The sequence below is a fragment of the Mobula birostris genome, chromosome 1 (genome assembly GCF_030028105.1).
Source record: "Mobula birostris isolate sMobBir1 chromosome 1, sMobBir1.hap1, whole genome shotgun sequence".
Lineage (NCBI taxonomy): Eukaryota > Metazoa > Chordata > Chondrichthyes > Myliobatiformes > Myliobatidae > Mobula > Mobula birostris.
In genome coordinates this window covers 145,826,707-145,849,319 of record NC_092370.1, presented here as the reverse complement: position 1 = coordinate 145,849,319, position 22,613 = coordinate 145,826,707, and the positions used below count along the sequence as shown (strand labels likewise).

General features: G+C 45.0%; 1 protein-coding gene across 4 annotated transcripts in view; it reads left to right on the top strand.

The window, feature by feature from the left end:
- LOC140200264 (dual specificity calcium/calmodulin-dependent 3',5'-cyclic nucleotide phosphodiesterase 1A-like) overlaps positions 1-22,613 on the top strand; it is a 293,234-nt gene that overhangs the window by 172,247 nt on the left and 98,374 nt on the right. For all 4 annotated transcript variants that reach the window (XM_072263358.1, XM_072263348.1, XM_072263338.1 and 1 more), the window contains exon 9: positions 4,246-4,374. In XM_072263358.1, the coding sequence (XP_072119459.1) occupies positions 4,246-4,374 (129 nt within the window). The remainder of the gene's footprint in view (positions 1-4,245; positions 4,375-22,613) is intronic.

Sequence of the window (22,613 nt, the reverse complement as noted above, 5' to 3'; positions counted from 1 at the left end):
AGATGGCCCATACAGGAAAACCATGGAGAACATCAGACCCTGTACCACCAACCCCCTCTCCCACACACAAAAACCAACAGATGGCCCATACAGGAAAACCAACGAGAACATCAGACTCCAAATCACCAACCCCTCCCTCACATAGCCCACCCTCAACCCCAAACTACCAATCGGCAACAAGGAAGAAAACATAGAAAACTGGAAAAAAAACTTAAACAAGCAACATAAAGATCTCGAGTTTATTTTCCATGGTGGTAGGTTGTGAAATCGTCTACTGCTATCTGTTAAAGTAACCATGAAAGTTGTCAACTCTTTCACTAAAGTTTTCTTGAGGGAAATTCATTTACTACCTCCTTTGTTCCCCCACCCACACATACACTTATTTGCATTTAGAAAGGATTTAGTAAGATGCTTAGCTGTATAAGCAAGATTTCATGTTTACAGCAGCGCTTTCCATTACCATCTTCAGATGGGCAATAATACACTGTGTACTTAACTCAGATCACCCACTGCCTGAGAAGAAATTGATGGTCATCAGTTTGTCTGTATATACTGTAAGAATAATTTGGCCAAGGGTTGACTGAGCATGGGGTTCAGTAGAGATCTACAAACGGTAGTTTTCACCCTACAGGTCCAATTCTGAGAGCATTATTCCACTTCCCCTGTGCACACCAGCTGAGTAACCATTGCATGGCTACAAGTACTAATTCTGTCTGAAACAGAGGTGTATAAGATGATGAGAGGCATTGATTGTGTGGATAGTCAGAGGCTTTTTCCCAGGGCTGAAATGGCTGCCACAAGAGGGCACAGGTTTAAGGTGCTTGGGAGTAGGTACAGAGGAGATGTTAGGGGTAAGTTTTTTATGCAGAGAGCGGTAAGTGCGTGGAATGGGCTGCTGGCTACGGTGGTGGAGGCGGATACGATAGGGTCTTTTAAGAGGCTTTTGGATAGTTACATGGAGCTTAGGAAAATAGAGGGCTATGGATAACCCTAGCAATTTCTAAGGTAGAGACATTATCGGCACAACTTTGTGGGCCAAAGGGCCTGTATTGTGCTGTAGGTTTTCTGTGTTTTCTATGATAACTGACTGTATGCAGGACATTTGCAGAATGGAACTGTGAATGGTTTGCTTAATCACTGCAACTCTTATTGGCCCATTTGTTCTTGATGAAGTACCAATTCATCAAACACAGTGTGAAGTAGTAATGACAATAATTCACTGTCATTGCGGTCAGTGGATTTTTTTCAAAACCATGCAATTAAAATGCAAATGTCAACCCATAGACTTTACTCTGTACTTGTGGGAATTGACTTTATCACTGTTGTCCAGTGAATTGAAAAGAGCAAATCACTGGTCCTTCATGGAAATTTATTTTTAAATGATCGATACATAATAGATGTTTCTGCAATGCAGTTATATAGAAAACAAGATTCTAGATTTTAAACCATAAACATATGTGTTTCTATCCCAGAAAGCATATATATGTCCTCCTTGGGGTATGAACGCCTGACTTATGGACACCCCATAGATACAGCTGAGTGTTTGGGAGACCAGCCAGTTGGATGGGGATGGATTTGTCAACTGCTGGCATCTTGTGCTGGGTGGGAACAGACACTCCTGTGTACCCTCTCGGCCCACTCGAACTACCTTCACCCCCTCGCCCACCCCCAAGCTGCAGCGTTCAGGGTCTGGGCTGAGCTACACGGAGCAAAATCGGTCACCGGATCGACGAAGCTGGCTGGTGATGCTATTCCCATGCCCGCTCGTTCTCCAATCACAGCTGCTTCTGGGATCCTCCCAGGCACACGGCTTTTGCTTGTTCCTACTTTACAAGCAGGTATCAAGAACGAGATCCAGTCAGAACCTAATGACTTCACGTGCTGTGAATGAGTGGTATCAGGAAGTAGCAGAATTATTGATGCCTCGTCAGTCAGTATCATGAGTGGCCAGTCTATAGTTCCACCACCAGGTTAGTATTGTTGTGGAATAAAAGCTCTCCCTTTCCTGATCCTAAAGGGCCCTACGTGATTCCCTATCTGCTCTGCTTTTGATTTGAATTGTTATAGCTTCAATACAAGCTCAACAGCATAACTTTTGACTATATGACCACCACCACGTTCTATATAAGCTTCATCAGTCTTCAGAATCAGAATCAGTTTCATATCACCCACGTATGTTGTAAATTTTGTTGCTGTGCAGCAGAAGTACATTGCAAATCGTAATAACAAAAAATTGTCATTTACAGAAAGTATATATATTAAAAAGTTAAATTAAATAAATAGTGCAACAAGAGAAAACAAAGTAGTGAGGTAGTGTTCATGGGTCCGATGTCCATTGAGAAATCACATGGCAGAGGGGAAGAAGCTGTTCCTGAATCATTGAGTGTGTGCCTCCAGGCTCCTGTACCTCCTCAATGGTAGCGATGAGAAGAGGGCATGTCCTGGGTGATGGGAGTCCTTAGTGGTGGATGCTGCCTTTTTGAGGCATCATTCCTTGAAGATGTTCGGGATGCTGGGGAGGCTGGTGCCCATGATGGAGCTGAGTGAGATCACAACTCTCTGCAGCTTATTTTGATCCTGGAAAGTGCCCCCCCCCACCCCATACCAGACGGTGATGCAGCCAGTTAGAATGCTGTCCATGATACATCTGTGGAAATTTGCAAGTGCCTTTAGTGACATACCTAATCTCTTCAAATTCCCAATGAAGTATAGCCACTGTTGTGCCTACTTTGTAATTGCATCAATATCCTTAGCCCAGGATAGATCCTCAGAGAGTTTAACACCCAGTAACTTGAAATTGCTCACTCTTTTCACTTCTGATCCCTTAATAAGGACTGGTGTGTGTGCCCTTGTCCTACCCTTTCTGTAGTCTACAATCAAGGACTTTTCTGAAGTCCATAATCAAAGGGAATTTCCTTCTGATTAGTCAGTATAGTTAGAAACTTTCCACTTATTCTGTAAACCTAATCCGTTGCATGTTATATTAATGCTTTTTCTTCAGCATTTTAAGAGAATCTGATACTTCACCTGGCAGTCATTTAGCAGGCTCACTCCTGACCTGTCACTTATGTTCATTTTATGAGTGTTCCACTATCAATAACAGAGTCTTTGACACAGAGAATATTATGCATATATTTTGATATATATTAAGCAAAGCATCTTGCTGTGATCTGTTTATTGAATTGAAGATTATTTTCAGAACAAAAGGCAGTAGGTAAGTGAAAACACCACCACAACTAACTCCTGTCCAAGTCATACGCTGTCTTCTTTTACTGTATCTAAATCCTGGTTCTCTCCTTCCAATGGATTGCAACAAATGAAAATGGTGGCTGATTGTCTCCCCTCTCAAGGACGGCTATTAACTGACAGACCTTAAAAGGGAATACACATAAGGTCACTCTGAGATGTACAAAGATCATTTTTCATACTTCCTGTCAGTGTAGAAAGAGAAATTTGACCTGTTGGGTCTGTGGCAACTCTCAGAGTATTCACATCAGTTCAATTCACCCAATATTTCCCCATAGCCTTTTCTCTCTCACATGTGACTGTTATGTCTTGTAACTTTAAAACATGGAACTAATTCAAAGAAAGACATGGGAGTCCGGGCATGCAGCATTTATACTTTGTCTTTACCTTAAACAAAGCATGCATGCATCATATGGTAGCGTGATGACGTATGCAATTCATGTATTTTGACATACTGTATAACCCATAATGAATCATTTAAATGAACAGGAAAGCTTGATCACTATATATGTGTGTGTGTGTGTGTGTGTGTGTGTGTGTGTGTGTGTGTGTGTGTGTGTGTGTGTGTGTATACACACACATCGATGATCATCTAGTTCCCCTGATAGTCCTGGCACCCAACTACACTAGAAGTATTTTACAGTATCCAGTTAACCTGCTGCCATGTCATTAGGGCAAGGGAGGAAGCTGAAACCCCTAGCGACAAGGTAATAGAAAGAACATAAAAACACCCAGACTGACAGTAACTGTGGTTCAGGATTGAAGCCTGGTCACTTGAGCGGTGTGACAGCACCACTAACCACTGCATCAATGTTGCCATCCCTAATGTGTGAGAGTTCCTTTGGATTTTAATCAATTTAATTTTGAACATAATGGGAAATCAATGCAAAGTAATTTTTGCTGTTTGAAATGTGATATCAGCTCCACTGCTTCTAAGCATTATTGGAATATCTTATTTCAAATGGTGTTAGTTAATATATTTTGGCTTTTAATTGTTAGATCTGATTCAGCTATCCTGTACAATGACCGAGCTGTATTGGAGAGTCATCACGTCAGCGCAGCTTATCGTCTGCTGCAGGAGGATGAGGAGATGAACATCCTGTTCAATCTTTCCAATGATGATTGGAGGTAAATCAATACCGCACGTCTGAAGTGTCTTTCCAGCAGGGACGATGCTGGAAAATGGCAGCAAGTACATTCCACGCAACCACTCTCACACCAAAGTACAGCCAAGGCTTCCCCTAAAGAACCTGAAACGTTAACAGGAAATCCTCAGTTTCTGAATCAATTGCAGCAAGCAGAAGTTAAATGTATGTGTGTGGTGAGTGGGGGTGTGTGCGTATGGTGGGTGTGTGTGTGTGTTTGTGTCTGTATGTATGTGTGTGTGTGTGCGTGTGTGTGTGTGAGTCTATGTGTGTGTGTGTATGGTGGGGGTGTGTGTCTCTGTATGGTGGGTGTGTGTGTGTTTGTGTCTGTATGTATGTGTGTGTGTGTATGTGGGTGGGTGTGTGTGTGTGTATGGTGGGTGGGAGTGTGTGTGTGTATGTGTATGGTGGGTGGTGGTGGTGTGTGTGTGTGTGTATGGTGAGTGTGTGTGTGTGTGGTGGGTGGGTGTGTGTGTTTGTGTCTATGTGTGTGTGTATGTGTGTGGTGGGTGGGGGTGTTTGTGTGTGAGTCTGTGTATGTGTGTGTTTGTACGGTGTGTGTATGGTGGGTGGTGGTGGTGTGTGTGTGTGTATGGTGAGTGTGTATGTGTGTGGTGGGTGGGGGTGTTTGTGTGTGAGTCTGTGTATGTGTGTGTACGGTGTGTGTATGGTGGGTGAGTGTGTGTGTTTGTGTGTATGTATGTGTGTGTGTGTGTGTGTATGTGTGTGTGTGTACGGTGTGTGTGTCTGTATGGTGGATGGTGTGTGTGTGTATGGTGGGTGGGTGTGTGTGAGTGTGTATTTGTATGGTGGGTAAGGGTGTGTGGTGTGTCTGTGTATGTATGTACGCGTGTGTGTATGGTGGGTGGGTGTGTGTGAGTTTGTATGTGTATGGTGGGTGAGGGTGTGTGAGTGTGTGTGTGTGTGTGTATGGTGGGTGGATGTGTGTGAGTTTGTATGTGTATGGTGGGTGAGGGTGTGTGAGTGTGTGTGGTGTGTGTGTATGGTGGGGGGGTGTGTGTGAGTTTGTATGTGTATGGTGGGTGAGGGTGTGTGAGTGTGTGTGTGTGTGTGTATGGTGGGGGTGTGTGTGTGAGTTTGTATGTGTATGGTGGGTGAGGGTGTGTGTGTGTGTATGGTGGGGGTGTGTGTGAGTTTGTATGTGTATGGTGGGTGAGGGTGTGTGTGTGTGTATGGTGGGGGTGTGTGTGTGAGTTTGTATGTGTATGGTGGGTGAGGGTGTGTGAATGTGGTGTGTGTGTGTGTGTATGGTGGGGGTGTGTGTGTATGGTGGGTGGATGTGTGTGAGTTTGTATGTGTATGGTGGGTGAGGGTGTGTGTGTGTGTATGGTGGGGGGGTGTGTGTGAGTTTGTATGTGTATGGTGGGTGAGGGTGTGTGAGTGTGTGTGGTGTGTGTGTGTATGGTGGGTGGATGTGTGTGAGTTTGTATGTGTATGGTGGGTGAGGGTGTGTGTGTGTGGTGTGTGTGTGTATGGTGGGGGTGTGTGTGTGAGTTTGTATGTATATGGTGGGTGAGGGTGTGTGTGTGTGGTGTGTGTGTGTATGGTGGGTGGATGTGTGTGAGTTTGTATGTGTATGGTGGGTGAGGGTGTGTGTGTGTGGTGTGTGTGTGTGTGTATGGTGGGTGGATGTGTGTGAGTTTGTATATGTATGGTGGGTGAGGGTGTGTGTGTGTATGGTGGGTGGATGTGTGTGAGTTTGTATGTGTATGGTGGGTGAGGGTGTGTGAGTGTGTGTGGTGTGTGTGTATGGTGGGGGTGTGTGTGTGAGTTTGTATGTGTATGGTGGGTGAGGGTGTGTGAGTGTGTGTGGTGTGTGTGTATGGTGGGTGGATGTGTGTGAGTTTGTATATGTATGGTGGGTGAGGGTGTGTGTGTGTGTATGGTGGGTGGGTGTGTGTGAGTTTGTATGTATATGGTGGGTGAGGGTGTGTGTGTGTGGTGTGTGTGTGTATGGTGGGGGTGTGTGTGTGAGTTTGTGTATGGTGGGTGAGGGTGTGTGTGTGTGTATGGTGGGTGGATGTGTGTGAGTTTGTATGTGTATGGTGGGTGAGGGTGTGTGAGTGTGTGTGGTGTGTGTGTATGGTGGGGGTGTGTGTGTGAGTTTGTGTATGGTGGGTGAGGGTGTGTGTGTGTGTATGGTGGGTGGATGTGTGTGAGTTTGTATGTGTATGGTGGGTGAGGGTGTGTGAGTGTGTGTGGTGAGTGTGTGTGGTGGGGGTGTGTGTGTGAGTTTGTATGTGTATGGTGGGTGAGGGTGTGTGAATGTGGTGTGTGTGTGTGTGTATGGTGGGTGGGTGTGTGTGAGTTTGTATGTATATGGTGGGTGAGGGTGTGTGAGTGTGTGTGGTGTGTGTGTATGGTGGGTGGATGTGTGTGAGTTTGTATGTATATGGTGGGTGAGGGTGTGTGAGTGTGTGTGGTGTGTGTGTATGGTGGGTGGATGTGTGTGAGTTTGTATGTGTATGGTGGGTGAAGGTGTGTGTGTGTGTATGGTGGGGGTGTGTGTGTGAGTTTGTATGTGTATGGTGGGTGAGGGTGTGTGTGTGTGTATGGTGGGTGGGTGTGTGTGAGTTTGTATGTGTATGGTGGGTGAGGGTGTGTGAATGTGGTGTGTGTGTATGTGTGTATGGTGGGTGGATGTGTGTGAGTTTGTATGTGTATGGTGGGTGAGGGTGTGTGTGTGTGGTGTGTGTGTGTATGGTGGGTGGATGTGTGTGAGTTTGTATGTGTATGGTGGGTGAGGGTGTGTGAGTGTGTGTGGTGTGTGTGTATGGTGGGGGTGTGTGTGTGAGTTTGTATGTGTATGGTGGGTGAGGGTGTGTGTGTGTGTATGGTGGGTGGGTGTGTGTGAGTTTGTATGTGTATGGTGGGTGAGGGTGTGTGAATGTGGTGTGTGTGTATGTGTGTATGGTGGGTGGATGTGTGTGAGTTTGTATGTGTATGGTGGGTGAGGGTGTGTGTGTGTGGTGTGTGTGTGTATGGTGGGTGGATGTGTGTGAGTTTGTATGTGTATGGTGGGTGAGGGTGTGTGAGTGTGTGTGGTGTGTGTGTATGGTGAGGGTGTGTGAGTGTGTGTGGTGTGTGTGTATGGTGAGGGTGTGTGTGTGTGGTGTGTGTGTGTGTGTGTATGGTGGGTGGATGTGTGTGAGTTTGTATGTGTATGGTGGGTGAGGGTGTGTGAGTGTGTGTGGTGTGTGTGTATGGTGGGGGTGTGTGTGTGAGTTTGTGTATGGTGGGTGAGGGTGTGTGTGTGTGTGTATGGTGGGTGGATGTGTGTGAGTTTGTATGTGTATGGTGGGTGAGGGTGTGTGAGTGTGTGTGGTGTGTGTGTATGGTGGGGGTGTGTGTGTGAGTTTGTGTATGGTGGGTGAGGGTGTGTGTGTGTGTATGGTGGGTGGATGTGTGTGAGTTTGTATGTGTATGGTGGGTGAGGGTGTGTGAGTGTGTGTGGTGTGTGTGTATGGTGGGGGTGTGTGTGTGAGTTTGTGTATGGTGGGTGAGGGTGTGTGTGTGTGTATGGTGGGGGTGTGTGTGTGAGTTTGTGTATGGTGGGTGAGGGTGTGTGTGTGTGTATGGTGGGTGGGTGTGTGTGTGAGTTTGTATGTGTATGGTGGGTGAGGGTGTGTGTGTGTGGTGTGTGTGTGTGTGTATGGTGGGTGGATGTGTGTGAGTTTGTATGTGTATGGTGGGTGAGGGTGTGTGAGTGTGTGTGGTGTGTGTGTATGGTGGGGGGGGTGTGTGTGAGTTTGTATGTGTATGGTGGGTGAAGGTGTGTGTGTGTGTATGGTGGGGGTGTGTGTGTATGGTGGGGGGGTGTGTGTGAGTTTGTATGTGTATGGTGGGTGAGGGTGTGTGAGTGTGTGTGGTGTGTGTGTATGGTGGGGGTGTGTGTGTGAGTTTGTATGTGTATGGTGGGTGAAGGTGTGTGTGTGTGTATGGTGGGGGTGTGTGTGTATGGTGGGGGGTGTGTGTGAGTTTGTATGTGTATGGTGGGTGAGGGTGTGTGTGTGTGTGGTGTGTGTGGTGTGTGTGTATGGTGGGGGGGGTGTGTGTGAGTTTGTATGTGTATGGTGGGTGAAGGTGTGTGTGTGTGTATGGTGGGGGTGTGTGTGTGAGTTTGTATGTGTATGGTGGGTGAGGGTGTGTGTGTGTGTATGGTGGGTGGATGTGTGTGAGTTTGTATGTGTATGGTGGGTGAGGGTGTGTGAGTGTGTGTGGTGTGTGTGTATGGTGGGGGGGGTGTGTGTGAGTTTGTATGTGTATGGTGGGTGAAGGTGTGTGTATGTGTATGGTGGGTGAAGGTGTGTGTGTGTGTATGGTGGGTGGATGTGTGTGAGTTTGTATGTGTATGGTGGGTGAGGGTGTGTGAGTGTGTGTGGTGTGTGTGTATGGTGGGGGTGTGTGTGTGAGTTTGTATGTGTATGGTGGGTGAGGGTGTGTGAGTGTGTGTGTGTGTGTGTATGGTGGGTGGGTGTGTGTGTGAGTTTGTATGTGTATGGTGGGTGAGGGTGTGTGAGTGTGTGTGGTGTGTGTGTGTATGGTGGGTGGATGTGTGTGAGTTTGTATATGTATGGTGGGTGAGGGTGTGTGAGTGTGTATGGTGGGGGTGTGTGTGTGTGTGTATGGTGGGTGGGTGTGTGTGAGTTTGTATGTGTATGGTGGGTGAGGGTGTGTGAATGTGGTGTGTGTGTGTGTGTATGGTGGGTGGATGTGTGTGAGTTTGTATGTATATGGTGGGTGAGGGTGTGTGAGTGTGTATGGTGGGTGGGTGTGTGTGAGTTTGTATGTGTATGGTGGGTGAGGGTGTGTGAGTGTGTGTGTGTGTGTGTATGGTGGGTGGGTGTGTGTGTGAGTTTGTATATGTATGGTGGGTGAGGGTGTGTGTGTGTGTATGGTGGGTGGGTGTGTGTGAGTTTGTATGTATATGGTGGGTGAGGGTGTGTGTGTGTGGTGTGTGTGTGTATGGTGGGTGGATGTGTGTGAGTTTGTATGTGTATGGTGGGTGAGGGTGTGTGAGTGTGTGTGGTGTGTGTGTATGGTGGGGGTGTGTGTGTGAGTTTGTATATGTATGGTGGGTGAGGGTGTGTGTGTGTGGTGTGTGTGTGTATGGTGGGTGGATGTGTGTGAGTTTGTATGTATATGGTGGGTGAAGGTGTGTGTGTGTGTATGGTGGGGGTGTGTGTGTATGGTGGGTGGATGTGTGTGAGTTTGTATGTGTATGGTGGGTGAGGGTGTGTGAGTGTGTGTGGTGGGGGTGTGTGTGTGAGTTTGTATGTGTATGGTGGGTGAGGGTGTGTGTGTGTATGGTGGGGGTGTGTGTGTGAGTTTGTATGTGTATGGTGGGTGAGGGTGTGTGAATGTGGTGTGTGTGTGTGTGTATGGTGGGGGGGTGTGTGTGAGTTTGTATGTATATGGTGGGTGAGGGTGTGTGTGTGTGGTGTGTGTGTGTATGGTGGGTGGATGTGTGTGAGTTTGTATGTGTATGGTGGGTGAGGGTGTGTGAATGTGGTGTGTGTGTGTGTATGGTGGGTGGATGTGTGTGAGTTTGTATGTATATGGTGGGTGAGGGTGTGTGAGTGTGTGTGGTGGGGGTGTGTGTGTGAGTTTGTATGTGTATGGTGGGTGAGGGTGTGTGAATGTGGTGTGTGTGTGTGTGTATGGTGGGTGGGTGTGTGTGAGTTTGTATGTATATGGTGGGTGAGGGTGTGTGAGTGTGTGTGGTGTGTGTGTATGGTGGGTGGATGTGTGTGAGTTTGTATGTGTATGGTGGGTGAAGGTGTGTGTGTGTGTATGGTGGGGGTGTGTGTGTGAGTTTGTATGTGTATGGTGGGTGAGGGTGTGTGTGTGTGTATGGTGGGTGGATGTGTGTGAGTTTGTATGTGTATGGTGGGTGAGGGTGTGTGAATGTGGTGTGTGTGTATGTGTGTATGGTGGGTGGATGTGTGTGAGTTTGTATGTGTATGGTGGGTGAGGGTGTGAGTGTGTGTGTGTGTGTGTATGGTGGGTGGATGTGTGTGAGTTTGTATGTGTATGGTGGGTGAGGGTGTGTGTGTGTGTATGGTGGGTGGGTGTGTGTGAGTTTGTATGTGTATGGTGGGTGAGGGTGTGTGAATGTGGTGTGTGTGTGTGTGTATGGTGGGTGGATGTGTGTGAGTTTGTATGTGTATGGTGGGTGAGGGTGTGTGAGTGTGTGTGGTGTGTGTGTGTATGGTGGGTGGATGTGTGTGAGTTTGTATGTGTATGGTGGGTGAGGGTGTGTGAGTGTGTGTGGTGTGTGTGTATGGTGGGGGTGTGTGTGTGTGGTGTGTGTGTGTGTGTATGGTGGGTGAGGGTGTGTGAGTGTGTGTGGTGTGTGTGTATGGTGAGGGTGTGTGAGTGTGTGTGGTGTGTGTGTATGGTGAGGGTGTGTGTGTGTGGTGTGTGTGTGTGTGTATGGTGGGTGGATGTGTGTGAGTTTGTATGTGTATGGTGGGTGAGGGTGTGTGAGTGTGTGTGGTGTGTGTGTATGGTGGGGGGGTGTGTGTGAGTTTGTATGTATATGGTGGGTGAGGGTGTGTGTGTGTGTATGGTGGGTGAGGGTGTGTGTGAGTTTGTATGTGTATGGTGGGTGAGGGTGTGTGAGTGTGTGTGGTGTGTGTGTATGGTGGGGGTGTGTGTGTGAGTTTGTGTATGGTGGGTGAGGGTGTGTGTGTGTGTATGGTGGGTGGATGTGTGTGAGTTTGTATGTGTATGGTGGGTGAGGGTGTGTGAGTGTGTGTGGTGTGTGTGTATGGTGGGGGTGTGTGTGTGAGTTTGTGTATGGTGGGTGAGGGTGTGTGTGTGTGTATGGTGGGTGGATGTGTGTGAGTTTGTATGTGTATGGTGGGTGAGGGTGTGTGAGTGTGTGTGGTGTGTGTGTATGGTGGGGGTGTGTGTGTGAGTTTGTGTATGGTGGGTGAGGGTGTGTGTGTGTGTATGGTGGGGGTGTGTGTGTGAGTTTGTGTATGGTGGGTGAGGGTGTGTGTGTGTGTATGGTGGGTGGGTGTGTGTGTGAGTTTGTATGTGTATGGTGGGTGAGGGTGTGTGTGTGTGGTGTGTGTGTGTGTGTATGGTGGGTGGATGTGTGTGAGTTTGTATGTGTATGGTGGGTGAGGGTGTGTGAGTGTGTGTGGTGTGTGTGTATGGTGGGGGGGGTGTGTGTGAGTTTGTATGTGTATGGTGGGTGAAGGTGTGTGTGTGTGTATGGTGGGGGTGTGTGTGTATGGTGGGGGGGTGTGTGTGAGTTTGTATGTGTATGGTGGGTGAGGGTGTGTGAGTGTGTGTGGTGTGTGTGTATGGTGGGGGTGTGTGTGTGAGTTTGTATGTGTATGGTGGGTGAAGGTGTGTGTGTGTGTATGGTGGGGGTGTGTGTGTATGGTGGGGGGTGTGTGTGAGTTTGTATGTGTATGGTGGGTGAGGGTGTGTGTGTGTGTGTGGTGTGTGTGGTGTGTGTGTATGGTGGGGGGGGTGTGTGTGAGTTTGTATGTGTATGGTGGGTGAAGGTGTGTGTGTGTGTATGGTGGGTGTGTGTGTGTGAGTTTGTATGTGTATGGTGGGTGAGGGTGTGTGAGTGTGTATGGTGGGGGTGTGTGTGTGAGTTTGTATGTGTATGGTGGGTGAGGGTGTGTGTGTGTGTGTATGGTGGGTGGGGGTGTAGGGATTCTGTTACCAGCTGGAGTCAGTGTGAGGAATACGAGTATCATTGAGTGAGGGGTGAGTACCTGTGGAAAACACCCACATCGGGGTTGTACACTTTCGTGAGCAATTCACAGAATAGGGCGTGAGGGAGTGACTGAGAGTGCGGGCAATCCACTGAAGGCATTTGTAGGAATTACTCTGTAACCCGAGGGAAAGTTGGGGTAAAAAAAAGATGATTGTGTATACTGTATACAAGAGGTACAACGATTTGGGAATGGAGTTTAAAAGAACATAATACTTTGAACATTATAGGACAGCAGAGAATCTTTGGTCCATGATGTTGTGTCAACCTTTTAACCTGCTCTAAAATCAATCGAACCTTTCCCCTTTACATTGTCCTATGTTTTTCTGTCATCCATGGGCCTACCTAAGTTACAATGGTCCTGGTACAGGTGGATGGGAGTAGCCAGTTTAAATGGTTTAGCATGGACTAGATTGGCTGAAGGGCCTGTTTCTGTGCTGTACTTTTCTATGACTCTATGACTTAAATGCCCCGAATGTATCTGCCTTTACATCTTCCCTGGCAGGGTGTGCTCTGTGTGAAAAAAACTTATCACTGACATCCCCCCCATACTTTCCTCCAATCACCTTAACATTATGCTGCCATGCATTAGCTATGTCAGAAATGTATACCATTAGGGTCCGAGATAAACCTCAAGTAAATGACTGTGTGAGAGTGCACCAAACTACAAGAGTGATTGCCTGTGAAATGCCTTCATCAGTGGGCAGAAACATTTGTGGGAAATGTTGTTTGTTCTTAATAAAGACAAACTTGGTGTGGGTTTATGTGAGAACATTTAATTACTGAACTGCTGCTCAACCCTGTGCATGTGCACCTTCGTAGCTTCTGGTTCCGGGTGAACTGCTTGCATTGCACACTGGGAAATGAAGTTCTTTATTATGCACACATAACAACACAGGAAATGTGTGAATAGGTGGTAGTTTGTAAATAATATATCAGTATTCTAAATTCTGTTTTTTGAACTTAGACATCAGTTGCAATTGGCTTTGATGTGAATGAGAAAATTCAGAAGGTGTTTAAGAATCAAGTACATGTGCTTACCACAAATATATCTGAGTGAGATCATTTATGGAAGATACATATCTGTCAGCACATGCATGTGTATGGAAATGCATGTTAGAATATATGTATTCTCGAAGAGACACACAACCTTGTCGTGGGGTTTAGAGGTTTGTGTGTCTCATTGACCCTGTGAGTCAGGGTCAGGGCTTTGTGCTTTGACAGGTCAAAGGGTAGAGGCCAGACCAAGAACGGTCCACTGGCCCTCCAGGTTTTGGGGTTCAGCTCAGGGCTAACAACCCTGAGCTGGTGAAAAAAATGGTTACAGAAGCAGCATTGACAATGGAGGACCTTCATTGCTTCCCTAAGTGCCAGGGAGTAATGGGCAGTAAGTAAGAATATGTGTATAATATATGTATGAGTGCACAGGGAGAAATATAAATATTGCTGAGGTGTGATGTTTACAGGAAACGTAAACCATTAGTGATTGAGGCTACGTCCATACTATGCTGGATAATTTTGAAAATGCCGGTTTCAAGTAAAAACAATAGGCGTCCACACCAGGCGTTTTTCAAAATATCTCTGTCCACATTAGACGGATATTTGGGTGAATCTCCTCCTATTGAGCATGTGCAAGACACACAGAAAACAAGCGAAGAGGAAACGATATACTTGGTGTGCGTTTGTCCAGTTACAGAGTAGAAAAACTTAGAAGGAATTGCTCTTGGCTCTCACGCAGGAGGACTTAAAACTAAAGAAAAAACAAATACTGGAGCGTATGGAGGCAACTGACAGGGAGTTCACGGACAGTATGACCCGGCTGACAACGAACATTGAAAAACTGACTAACTCTGGTACATTAATAAAGCACCTTGTTAAATGTATAAAACATGTCTGCATCAGTGTTATCTTCTATATCCATACAATGTTACATTAGGCTGTTACACATCTATTGTCAGAGAAGTACTTGCATAAATAGGTAAAGCACCTTCATACAAGCAAGGACAGAAAACAGGGCAAAGTGAGTATACTTATTTATTCAGTAAGCTATGGGTCAAAGTATTTGGTGAGTACATTTCTAACTCTCTGGCTTCAGTCTCGTTGCCATCTGTTCCGAAATTGTTAGGTTCTGCGAAATGCAGAATCAAATATCGCTGTGATGATTGTACGCTCTAGTATCAATTCTTTGGCGACGATAAAGTAGTAATAATAATAAGAAGAATAATAAGAAAACAATGAAATGCTGCACTGTTGCCATCTGTTCTGGCACATCATGACGGCGGTTTTAAAAAGCTCCGGTTACCCCGTACACACTGCAATTAATATTAGGCGTTTTCAGATTTATTCACTCTGGAGACCATTTCTGAAAATCTCCGTTTTCGGGGGCTGAAAACGCCGTTTCAGTGTGGACGGAAGGTCAAAACGAAGAGAAAAAGCTTCGTTTTCAAAATTATCCGGCGTAGTGTAGACGTAGCCTCAGTGAATATGTGAGAAATACAGATTAGGGTGAATGCGTGAATAGACGTTCTGACGTGAGGGATACAGAGATTGAAGAGTGAGTAATCAGTCCCTGAGTTTACAAGTGAACATGGATTCTGTTCCTCAGAATCTGCTTCAACAACTCCTCTACCACTGATGTGGGGCTCATTACCCTGTAGTTTTCAGGCTTATTCTTACTTCCTTTTTTGCAGCCAGGATACTAATAAGTCATCCTCCAATCTTCTGGAACACCACCTTTTGTTTACAAAGGCGTAAAACTCTTCAGTAGTCTCCTTCCTTGATTCACTTAGAATCCTGGAATAGACCCAGTCAAGCCCTGGGGATTTATCAAAGTTCACAGTAAATTTATTATCAAAGTCACCATATATATCCTGACATTCACAGTAGTTACAAATAAATAGCATCAATGAAACACCGCACATGACAGAGATGGACAAACAACTAATGTGTAAAAGACAACAAACAAGCCAAATATAAAAAAAAGAAAAAATACAGTAAAGAAGCAATAGTTATTGAGAGCACGAGCTGCAGAGTCCTTAGGAATGAGTCTAGATTGTGAAATCAGTTCAGTGTTGGGGTGAGTGAAGTTATCCCTTCTGGTTGAAGAGCCATATGGTTAAGGACAAATGACTGTTCTTGAACCAGGTGGTGTGAAACTTGAGTATCCTTTACTTTCCTCCTGATGGCAGAAATGAGAAGAGAGCATGGCCTGGATGGTGGGGGTACTTGATGATGGATGCTGCTTTTGTGTGACAGCGTTCCTTGTAGATGTGCTCAGTGATGGGGAGGGTTTTTCTGTGATGAACTAGGCTGTATCTTTTTTAGGTTTTTCTGTTCAAGGGCATCAGTGTTTCCATGCCAGGCTGTGATGTAACTAGTCAATATAGTCTCCACCACACATCTACAGAAGTTTGTCAAAGTCTTAGATGACATGCCAAATCTACACAAACTTCTAAGAAAGTACAGGTGCTGCCATATCTTCTTTGCAATGACAGTCATTGTATTGAATTGAATTGACTATTTCTTACATCCTTCACATATGTTAGTAAAAAATCTTTACGTTACGTCTCCATCTGAATTTATAGTAATTTGTAATAAATAGTATGTATGACAGGACAGTCAATATAACATAGAAATACAATTGTATCAGCGTGAATTAATCAGTCTGATGGCCTGGTGGAAGAAGCTGTCCCAGAGTCTGTTGGTTCTGGCTTTTATGCTGCAGTACTGTTTCCCGGACAGCAGCAGCTGGAACAATTTGTGGTTGGGGTGACTCAATCCCCCAATGATCCATCCGGCACCACTCTCTGCAGAATCCTGTGATTAAGGGAAGTACAGTTCCCACACCAGCATGTGATGCAGCCAGTCAGGATGCTCTCAGTTGTGCCCCTGTAGAATGTCCTTTGGATTTGGGGACTCATGCCGAACTTCTTCAACCATCTGAGATGAAAGAGGTGCTGTTGTGTTTTTTTCACCACACAGCCCGTATGTACAGACCAAGTGACATCCCCGGTGATGTGTGTACTGAGGAACTTGAAGCTGTTCACCCTCTCAACCCCAGATCCATTAATGTCAATAGGGGCTAGACTGTCTCCATTCCTCCTGAAGTCCACAACTAGCTCCTTTGTTTTTGCGGCATTGAGGGAGAGGTTGTTTTCTTCACACCACTGTGTCAGGCAGATGACTTCTTCTCTGTAGGCTGCCTCATTATTATTTGAGATTAGGCCAATCAATGTAGTGTCATCGGCAAATTTAATTAGCAGATTAGAGCTGTGGATGGCGACACAGTCATGGGTATACAGGGAGTAAAGGAGGGGGATTTAGTACACAGCCCTGAGGGGCTCCTGTGTTGAGGGTCAGAGGGACAGAGGTGAGGGAGCCCACTCTTACCACCTGCTGGTGATCTGACAGGAAGTCCAGGATCCAGCTGCACAAGGCAGGGTAAAGGCCAAGGTCTGTGAGCTTCTTGTCAAGCCTGGAGGGAATTATGGTGTTGAATACTGAACAGTAGTCCAAGTTAAATAATAAACCTGAAGAAGTTAAAGTTGATGACCCTGTCCACCTCTGATCTCCTGATGAGGTCTGGGTCATGGATCTCTGGCTTTCCCCTCCTGTGGTCAATAAGTTCTTTAGTTTTTCCAATATTGTTGTGTTCCTTTACTCACCTTGTTGCACATCTGGTGGCACTTATGCCATTTCTGTAGCACTTTGACTATATTTTTCACGTGGCTGAGTTGCTAGCTCGATGCTCAACCCAGCATGGATGGGAAGCGTGTGAGGAGACGTCCAAATTCAAACTCGGGACCATTTGCCTCGAAATCTGGATTGTCGTGACAGCATTGCAGGGCATATGCAATTAGGCCTTCTGCCTGCAGACTGGCCCATTGAAGTCCATTCAGCCTAGTTCTATGTGACTATAACAACACAGAGAGAGCAATAGTGAGCTTCATGTAAGATTAGGTAAACAAATTGTAAGCACAGAGTTAATGGGCAGAAGGTCCTGTTTCTGTCCTAAACCTCTCTATTACTCTGTACAACCCTGACCACGGTCAACTGTGTAGGTCATTAAAGCAATTTGACAATGCTTTTCCAATTACATGAATTACATTCACAACACCTTTCCAAAAGTTTTTTTTCAGTCAGCGAGATGAAATCACTGAAAGTTATACTAACCACCTGGAGATGTAAATTTTAACTCTGTGAAAGAATGTGATAAGGAAATATGAAGAAGAAAGATAGAATATGGATTTGGTATATAAATAGGTGGGGAAACAGAAGAGGCTGGTCAATCAGGGATCAGAAAGGAGACCTATACATGGGGAAAGGTTGAAATCTTTGGTATCTACATCCCCAAAGGAAGCGATGATGCCAAGACTCAGTAAAAAGTACATTGTGTGCAGATTGGAAGGGTGGAGGCTCTAAATAAAAAGTGTTTCAAATGTCAAGTTAAACCAAATGAAAGCAGGAGTAAACATATCACATGAGTTAGCCATAATCTTCCAATCTCCCTCAGATGTGGCAGTTACAAGAGAGCTGGAGAATAGCATGTTCCATGCTTGTTCAAAGAGCAAGTGTAAGGACAATCCCATAAACCAGACAATTTAACCTTAATGGTGGAGAAACATTTAGAAATAATAATTAATGGATTAAAAATTAATAGGCACTTGGAGAGTTGATGAAGGAGAACCAGTACAGATTTTTTAAAAATGACAAAACTTTGCTTAGACAAATATGAGTTATTTTTATTAAGTTAGCAGAGGTAATGTAGTAGATATTGAGAAGATATTTGGCAAAACTACTCATAAAGGGAATTACAGAACTGAAGCCCATGGATTAGTAACTAGCAAAGATAAGAAATTGGCTTAGGTAAGAAATTAGCAGAAAATCATGATAAATGCTTGCCTTTCTTACCAGCAGAATCATACCATTGATGTTTCCCAGGAGTCTGTTTGCCAATACTTCTGGTATACACCCAGTATACAGGATGTACCTAATGAAGTGGTCACTTAGTGTATATATATCTGTGGTCTTCTGCTGCTGCAGCACATCAAGATTCTACATGTGTGTTCAGAGATGCTCTTCTGCACACCACCTTTGTAATGTGTGGTTATTTGAGTTACTGTCATCTTCCTGTCAGCTTGAACTAGTCTGGCCATTCTTTGACCTCTTTCATTAACAAGGTGTTTTCACCCACAGAACTGCTGCTCGCTGGACATTGTTCTCATCACTGTTCTCTGTAATGTGTGAAAATCTCAGAAGATTGGCAGTTTATGAGATACTTAAACCACCCCATCTTACACCAACAAGCATTTCATGGTCAATGTCACTTCGATTACACTTCTTCCCCATTCTGATGTTTGGTCTGGACAACAACTGAACCTCTTGATCATGTCTGCATGCTTTATGCTTTGAGATACCTTCACTTGATTGGCTGATTAGATATTTGCATTAATGAACAGGTGCCTAATGAAGTGGCCAATGATTTGATCATAGGCTTTAGAGAAGGGTCCCCAGCCCGGGGTCCGTGGACCCCTTGCTTAATGGTTTGGGGCTTGGCATAAAGAAGGTTGGGAAGCTCTGCTCCACAGTGATATTTCCACATGTTAGATTGATATAAAGTTAGAAGTTTAGTAAATAGTGGGGAGTAAGCTACATACACGAGGTCAGAAAAGGGCTGGTAAAATATGGCAGAAGAAACTAAATGCAGGGATGTGTGAAATTGTACATTTTAGTAGAGAAAAGAAGAATAATAAATATAAGCCAAGTAGTGCTGTTCTAAAGAGAATGTGCAGTCCAGTTTCAGACCACAGATTTTGGTTTGGTAACAGAGTAATGCATCACCCTCCTGCCTTCTATGGGGATCCCTGGGTCCTATTATTTTCCTTAGGCAGGGAACTCCATTGCATGCATCGCTGATCAATTATACTCAATGACTCATTGTCCAATAAACAAGAACAAGTGAAGAGGGTTCACCCCAAGCTGAAGTACCAGCACCAAAGCCCCCCCCTTCCCTCATCTCTTGCTTAGTCAGCATATTGAGCAATACTTGGACCACCTGTCTGACAAAAAAATGGTTGCAGCATAGAAGGATTAGATTAGATTAGATTATGAGGACACGCAGTCCTCTTTTATTGTCATTTAGTAATGCATGCATTAAGAAATGATACAATGTTCCTCCAGTGTGATATCACAGAAACACAAGACAGACCCAGACTGAAAAACTGACAAAAACCACATAACTATAACATATAGTTACAACAGTGCAAGCAATACCGTAATTTGATAAAGAACAGACCATGGGCACAGTAAAAAAAAGTCTCAAAGTCTCTCGAAAGTCCCATCATCTCACGCAGATGGTAGAAGGGAGAAACTTTCCCTGCCATGAGCTTCCAGCGCTGCAAACTTGCCGATGCAGCATCCTGGAAGCACCCGACCATAGTCCGCCTCTGAGTCCGTCCAAAAACTTCGAGCCTCCGACCAGCTCTCTGACACCGAGAACCGAGCATCATCTCTGCCAGGTGCTTCGGCCCCAACCCCAGCCGCCAGCATCAGGCAAAGTCGAGGATTTGGGGCCTTCCCCTCCGGAGATTCTTGATCACACAGTAGCAGCGACTGCGAAGCAGGCATTTCAGAAGTTTCTCCAGATGTTCCTCTGTGCTTCTCACGTCTGTCTCCATCAAATCAGAATTGTGCACAGTACCCTACTTGACAAATACAGATATGATTCACTGGAGAGCCAGCGCATGCTGCGTCGTGCTGCCATCTTCTCCCTCCACTTACCTGAGTGGTTCAGGTAATTATTTTTTACTTTCTTAGTAGGTTCTTTTGGGTTTCTTGTTTTGTGGCTGCCTGTAAGGAGATGAAACTCAAGGTTGTATAATGTATACATACTTTGATAATAAATATACTTTGAACTTTGACCCCAACACTGATCTTTGGAGAATGCCAGTATTTATTTCCTTTGCCTTAAAAATAAACTTACTACCACGCTGTTGATACTTGGCACCAAATGTGCGAAATTTATTTCCATAGTTGCACATGAACTGCCCTTGAGATTAAAGAAGATATTCATGTTCTCGCTATTTCACTGCCTCCTTGCACAGAGTGTGCAAACTCCTTGCAATCCACATTCCACTTCGCTTGATTATCTCTGCTTGTGGAAAATATGACCAGTCCTGAGTAGAGAGGGTCAATTACTTCCCCATGCTGTGGTGAGTAGCCAGTCGGGATTTGTGGTGTTGATGAAGCACTACAGCCTGGACTGATACAATAGGTAGGAAACACAGGTTGGCAATGACCTTCATCTTCATAGGTTAGAGGTGTCTAGGTAATGGCACATGGCTAATATCCTGCATTCAGATGTCACTGCTCTCTGTGGCCACTGACATGGTTAACTTTCTTATGAATGTATTGTTGCTCATGAGCAGAAGTGTGGCTCTATTCTTTTAGAATCTATTGGCATAAGGCCTCATTCACTCCTCTTACTGAGTGTGTGGACAACTCAAATTGCTTCTGATACAAATTCTACAGCACAGCTCAGGCAGCAGGCCAAGCAAGAATGGCAGCCAACACCCTGGTAAAGGGGGAATAACTTGGTCCTCAGCCAAAGCAGCAGGTGGATGTATTTAGTCATCTCAGGGAGTCTCAAGTCCAGAATGAAACAGTAAGTGCAACAATACTCCAAGCAATTACCTGATGGATGATGTCCAGCATTTGGATAGCAGTGCCATATTTACTTCTGTGCAAAATGACTGTGTTTCTGCAATTTCAAATCCACTTGCAAAGGTACTCGTTACAGCTTTATTCTGGTGTACCTAGAATAGGTGCTTACTGGAGATTCATTTTAAATTTTCAGGAATCTGAAACCCTTCCTACACCAAGACTCTACCATACATTCCTTTATCATATCCTCCAACTTTTACTGTCAATAAGGTCAAAGTTATCGAGACATAAAATCCCTTCAGCGCACCATGACCATCAAGCACCTATGTACTATAATCTTAAGACTATTAGACCATCAGATATAGGAGCAGAATGAGGCTATTTGGCCCATCAAGTCTGCTCTGCTATTCAATCATGACTGATCCTTTTTTCCCCTCCTCAGCCCCACTCCCTGTGATCTTAGTGCTGTGTCCAATCCAGAACTTATCAATCTCCACCTTAAATACACCCAACGATCTGACCTCCACAGCTGCCTGTGGTAACAAATTCCACAAATTCACCACCCTCTGGCTAAAGAAATATCTCCCCATCTCGGTTTAAATGGGCGCTCCTTTATCCTAAGGCTGTGTCCTCTTGTGCTAGGTTCCCCCATCATGGGAAACATCCTCTCCATATCTACTCTGTCTAGGCCTTTCAACATTTGAAAGGTTTCAGTGAGATCAACCGTCATCCTTTTAAATTGCAATGAGTACAGACCCAGAGCCATCAAATGTTCCTCGTATAATAACTCTTTTATTCCCAGAATCATCCTTGCGAATCTCCTCATAATCTTTTCCAATACCAACACATCTTTTCTTAGAAAATAAGCCCAAAACTGTTCACAATACTCAAGTAAAGGCCTCACCAGTGCCTTATAATCCTCAACATCATATCCCTCCTCTTATGTCCTAGACCTCTTGAAAGGAATGCTACCATTGCATTTGCCTTCCTTAACACCGACTCAACCTGCAAGTTAACCTTTAGGGTGTGCCGCACAAGGACTCCTAAGTCCCACTGCATCTCAGATTGTTGGATTTTCTCCCCATTAAAGTGCATGACCATGCATTTTCCAACATTGTATTTCATTTGCCACCTTTTTGCCCATTCTCCTAATCTGCCTAAGTCCTTCTGCAGCCTTTCTGTTTCCTCAACACTACTTGCCCCTCCACGAATCTTTGTATCATCTGCAAATTTGGCAACAAAGCTATCTATTCTATCATCTTAATCTTTGATATACTGCATAAAAAGAAGCGGTCTCAACACCTACCCTTGTGGACCACCACTAGTCACTGGCAGCCTACCAGAAAAGGATCCTTTTATTCCCACTCGCTGCCTCCTACCAATCAGCCAATGTTCTAACCATGCCAGTAACTTTCCTGTAATACCATGGAATCTTAATTTGATAAGCAGCCTCATATTTGACACCTTGTCTAAGGCCTTCTGACAGTCCAAATATACAACATCCACTGCATTCCCTTTATCAATCCTACCTGTAATCTCCTCAAAGAATTCCAACAGGTGCGTCAGGCAGGATTTTCCCTTAAGGAAACCATGCTGACTTTGTCCTATCTTGCCTTGTCTCACCAAGTGCTCCATCACCTCATCCTTAACATTGACTCCATCATCTTCCCAACCACTGAGGTCAAGCTAACTGATCTATAATTTCCTTTCTGCTGCTGCCCTCCTTTCTTACAGAGTAGAATGACATTTGCAATTTTCCATGCCAGAGTCCAATGATTGTTTAAAGATCATTTCTAATG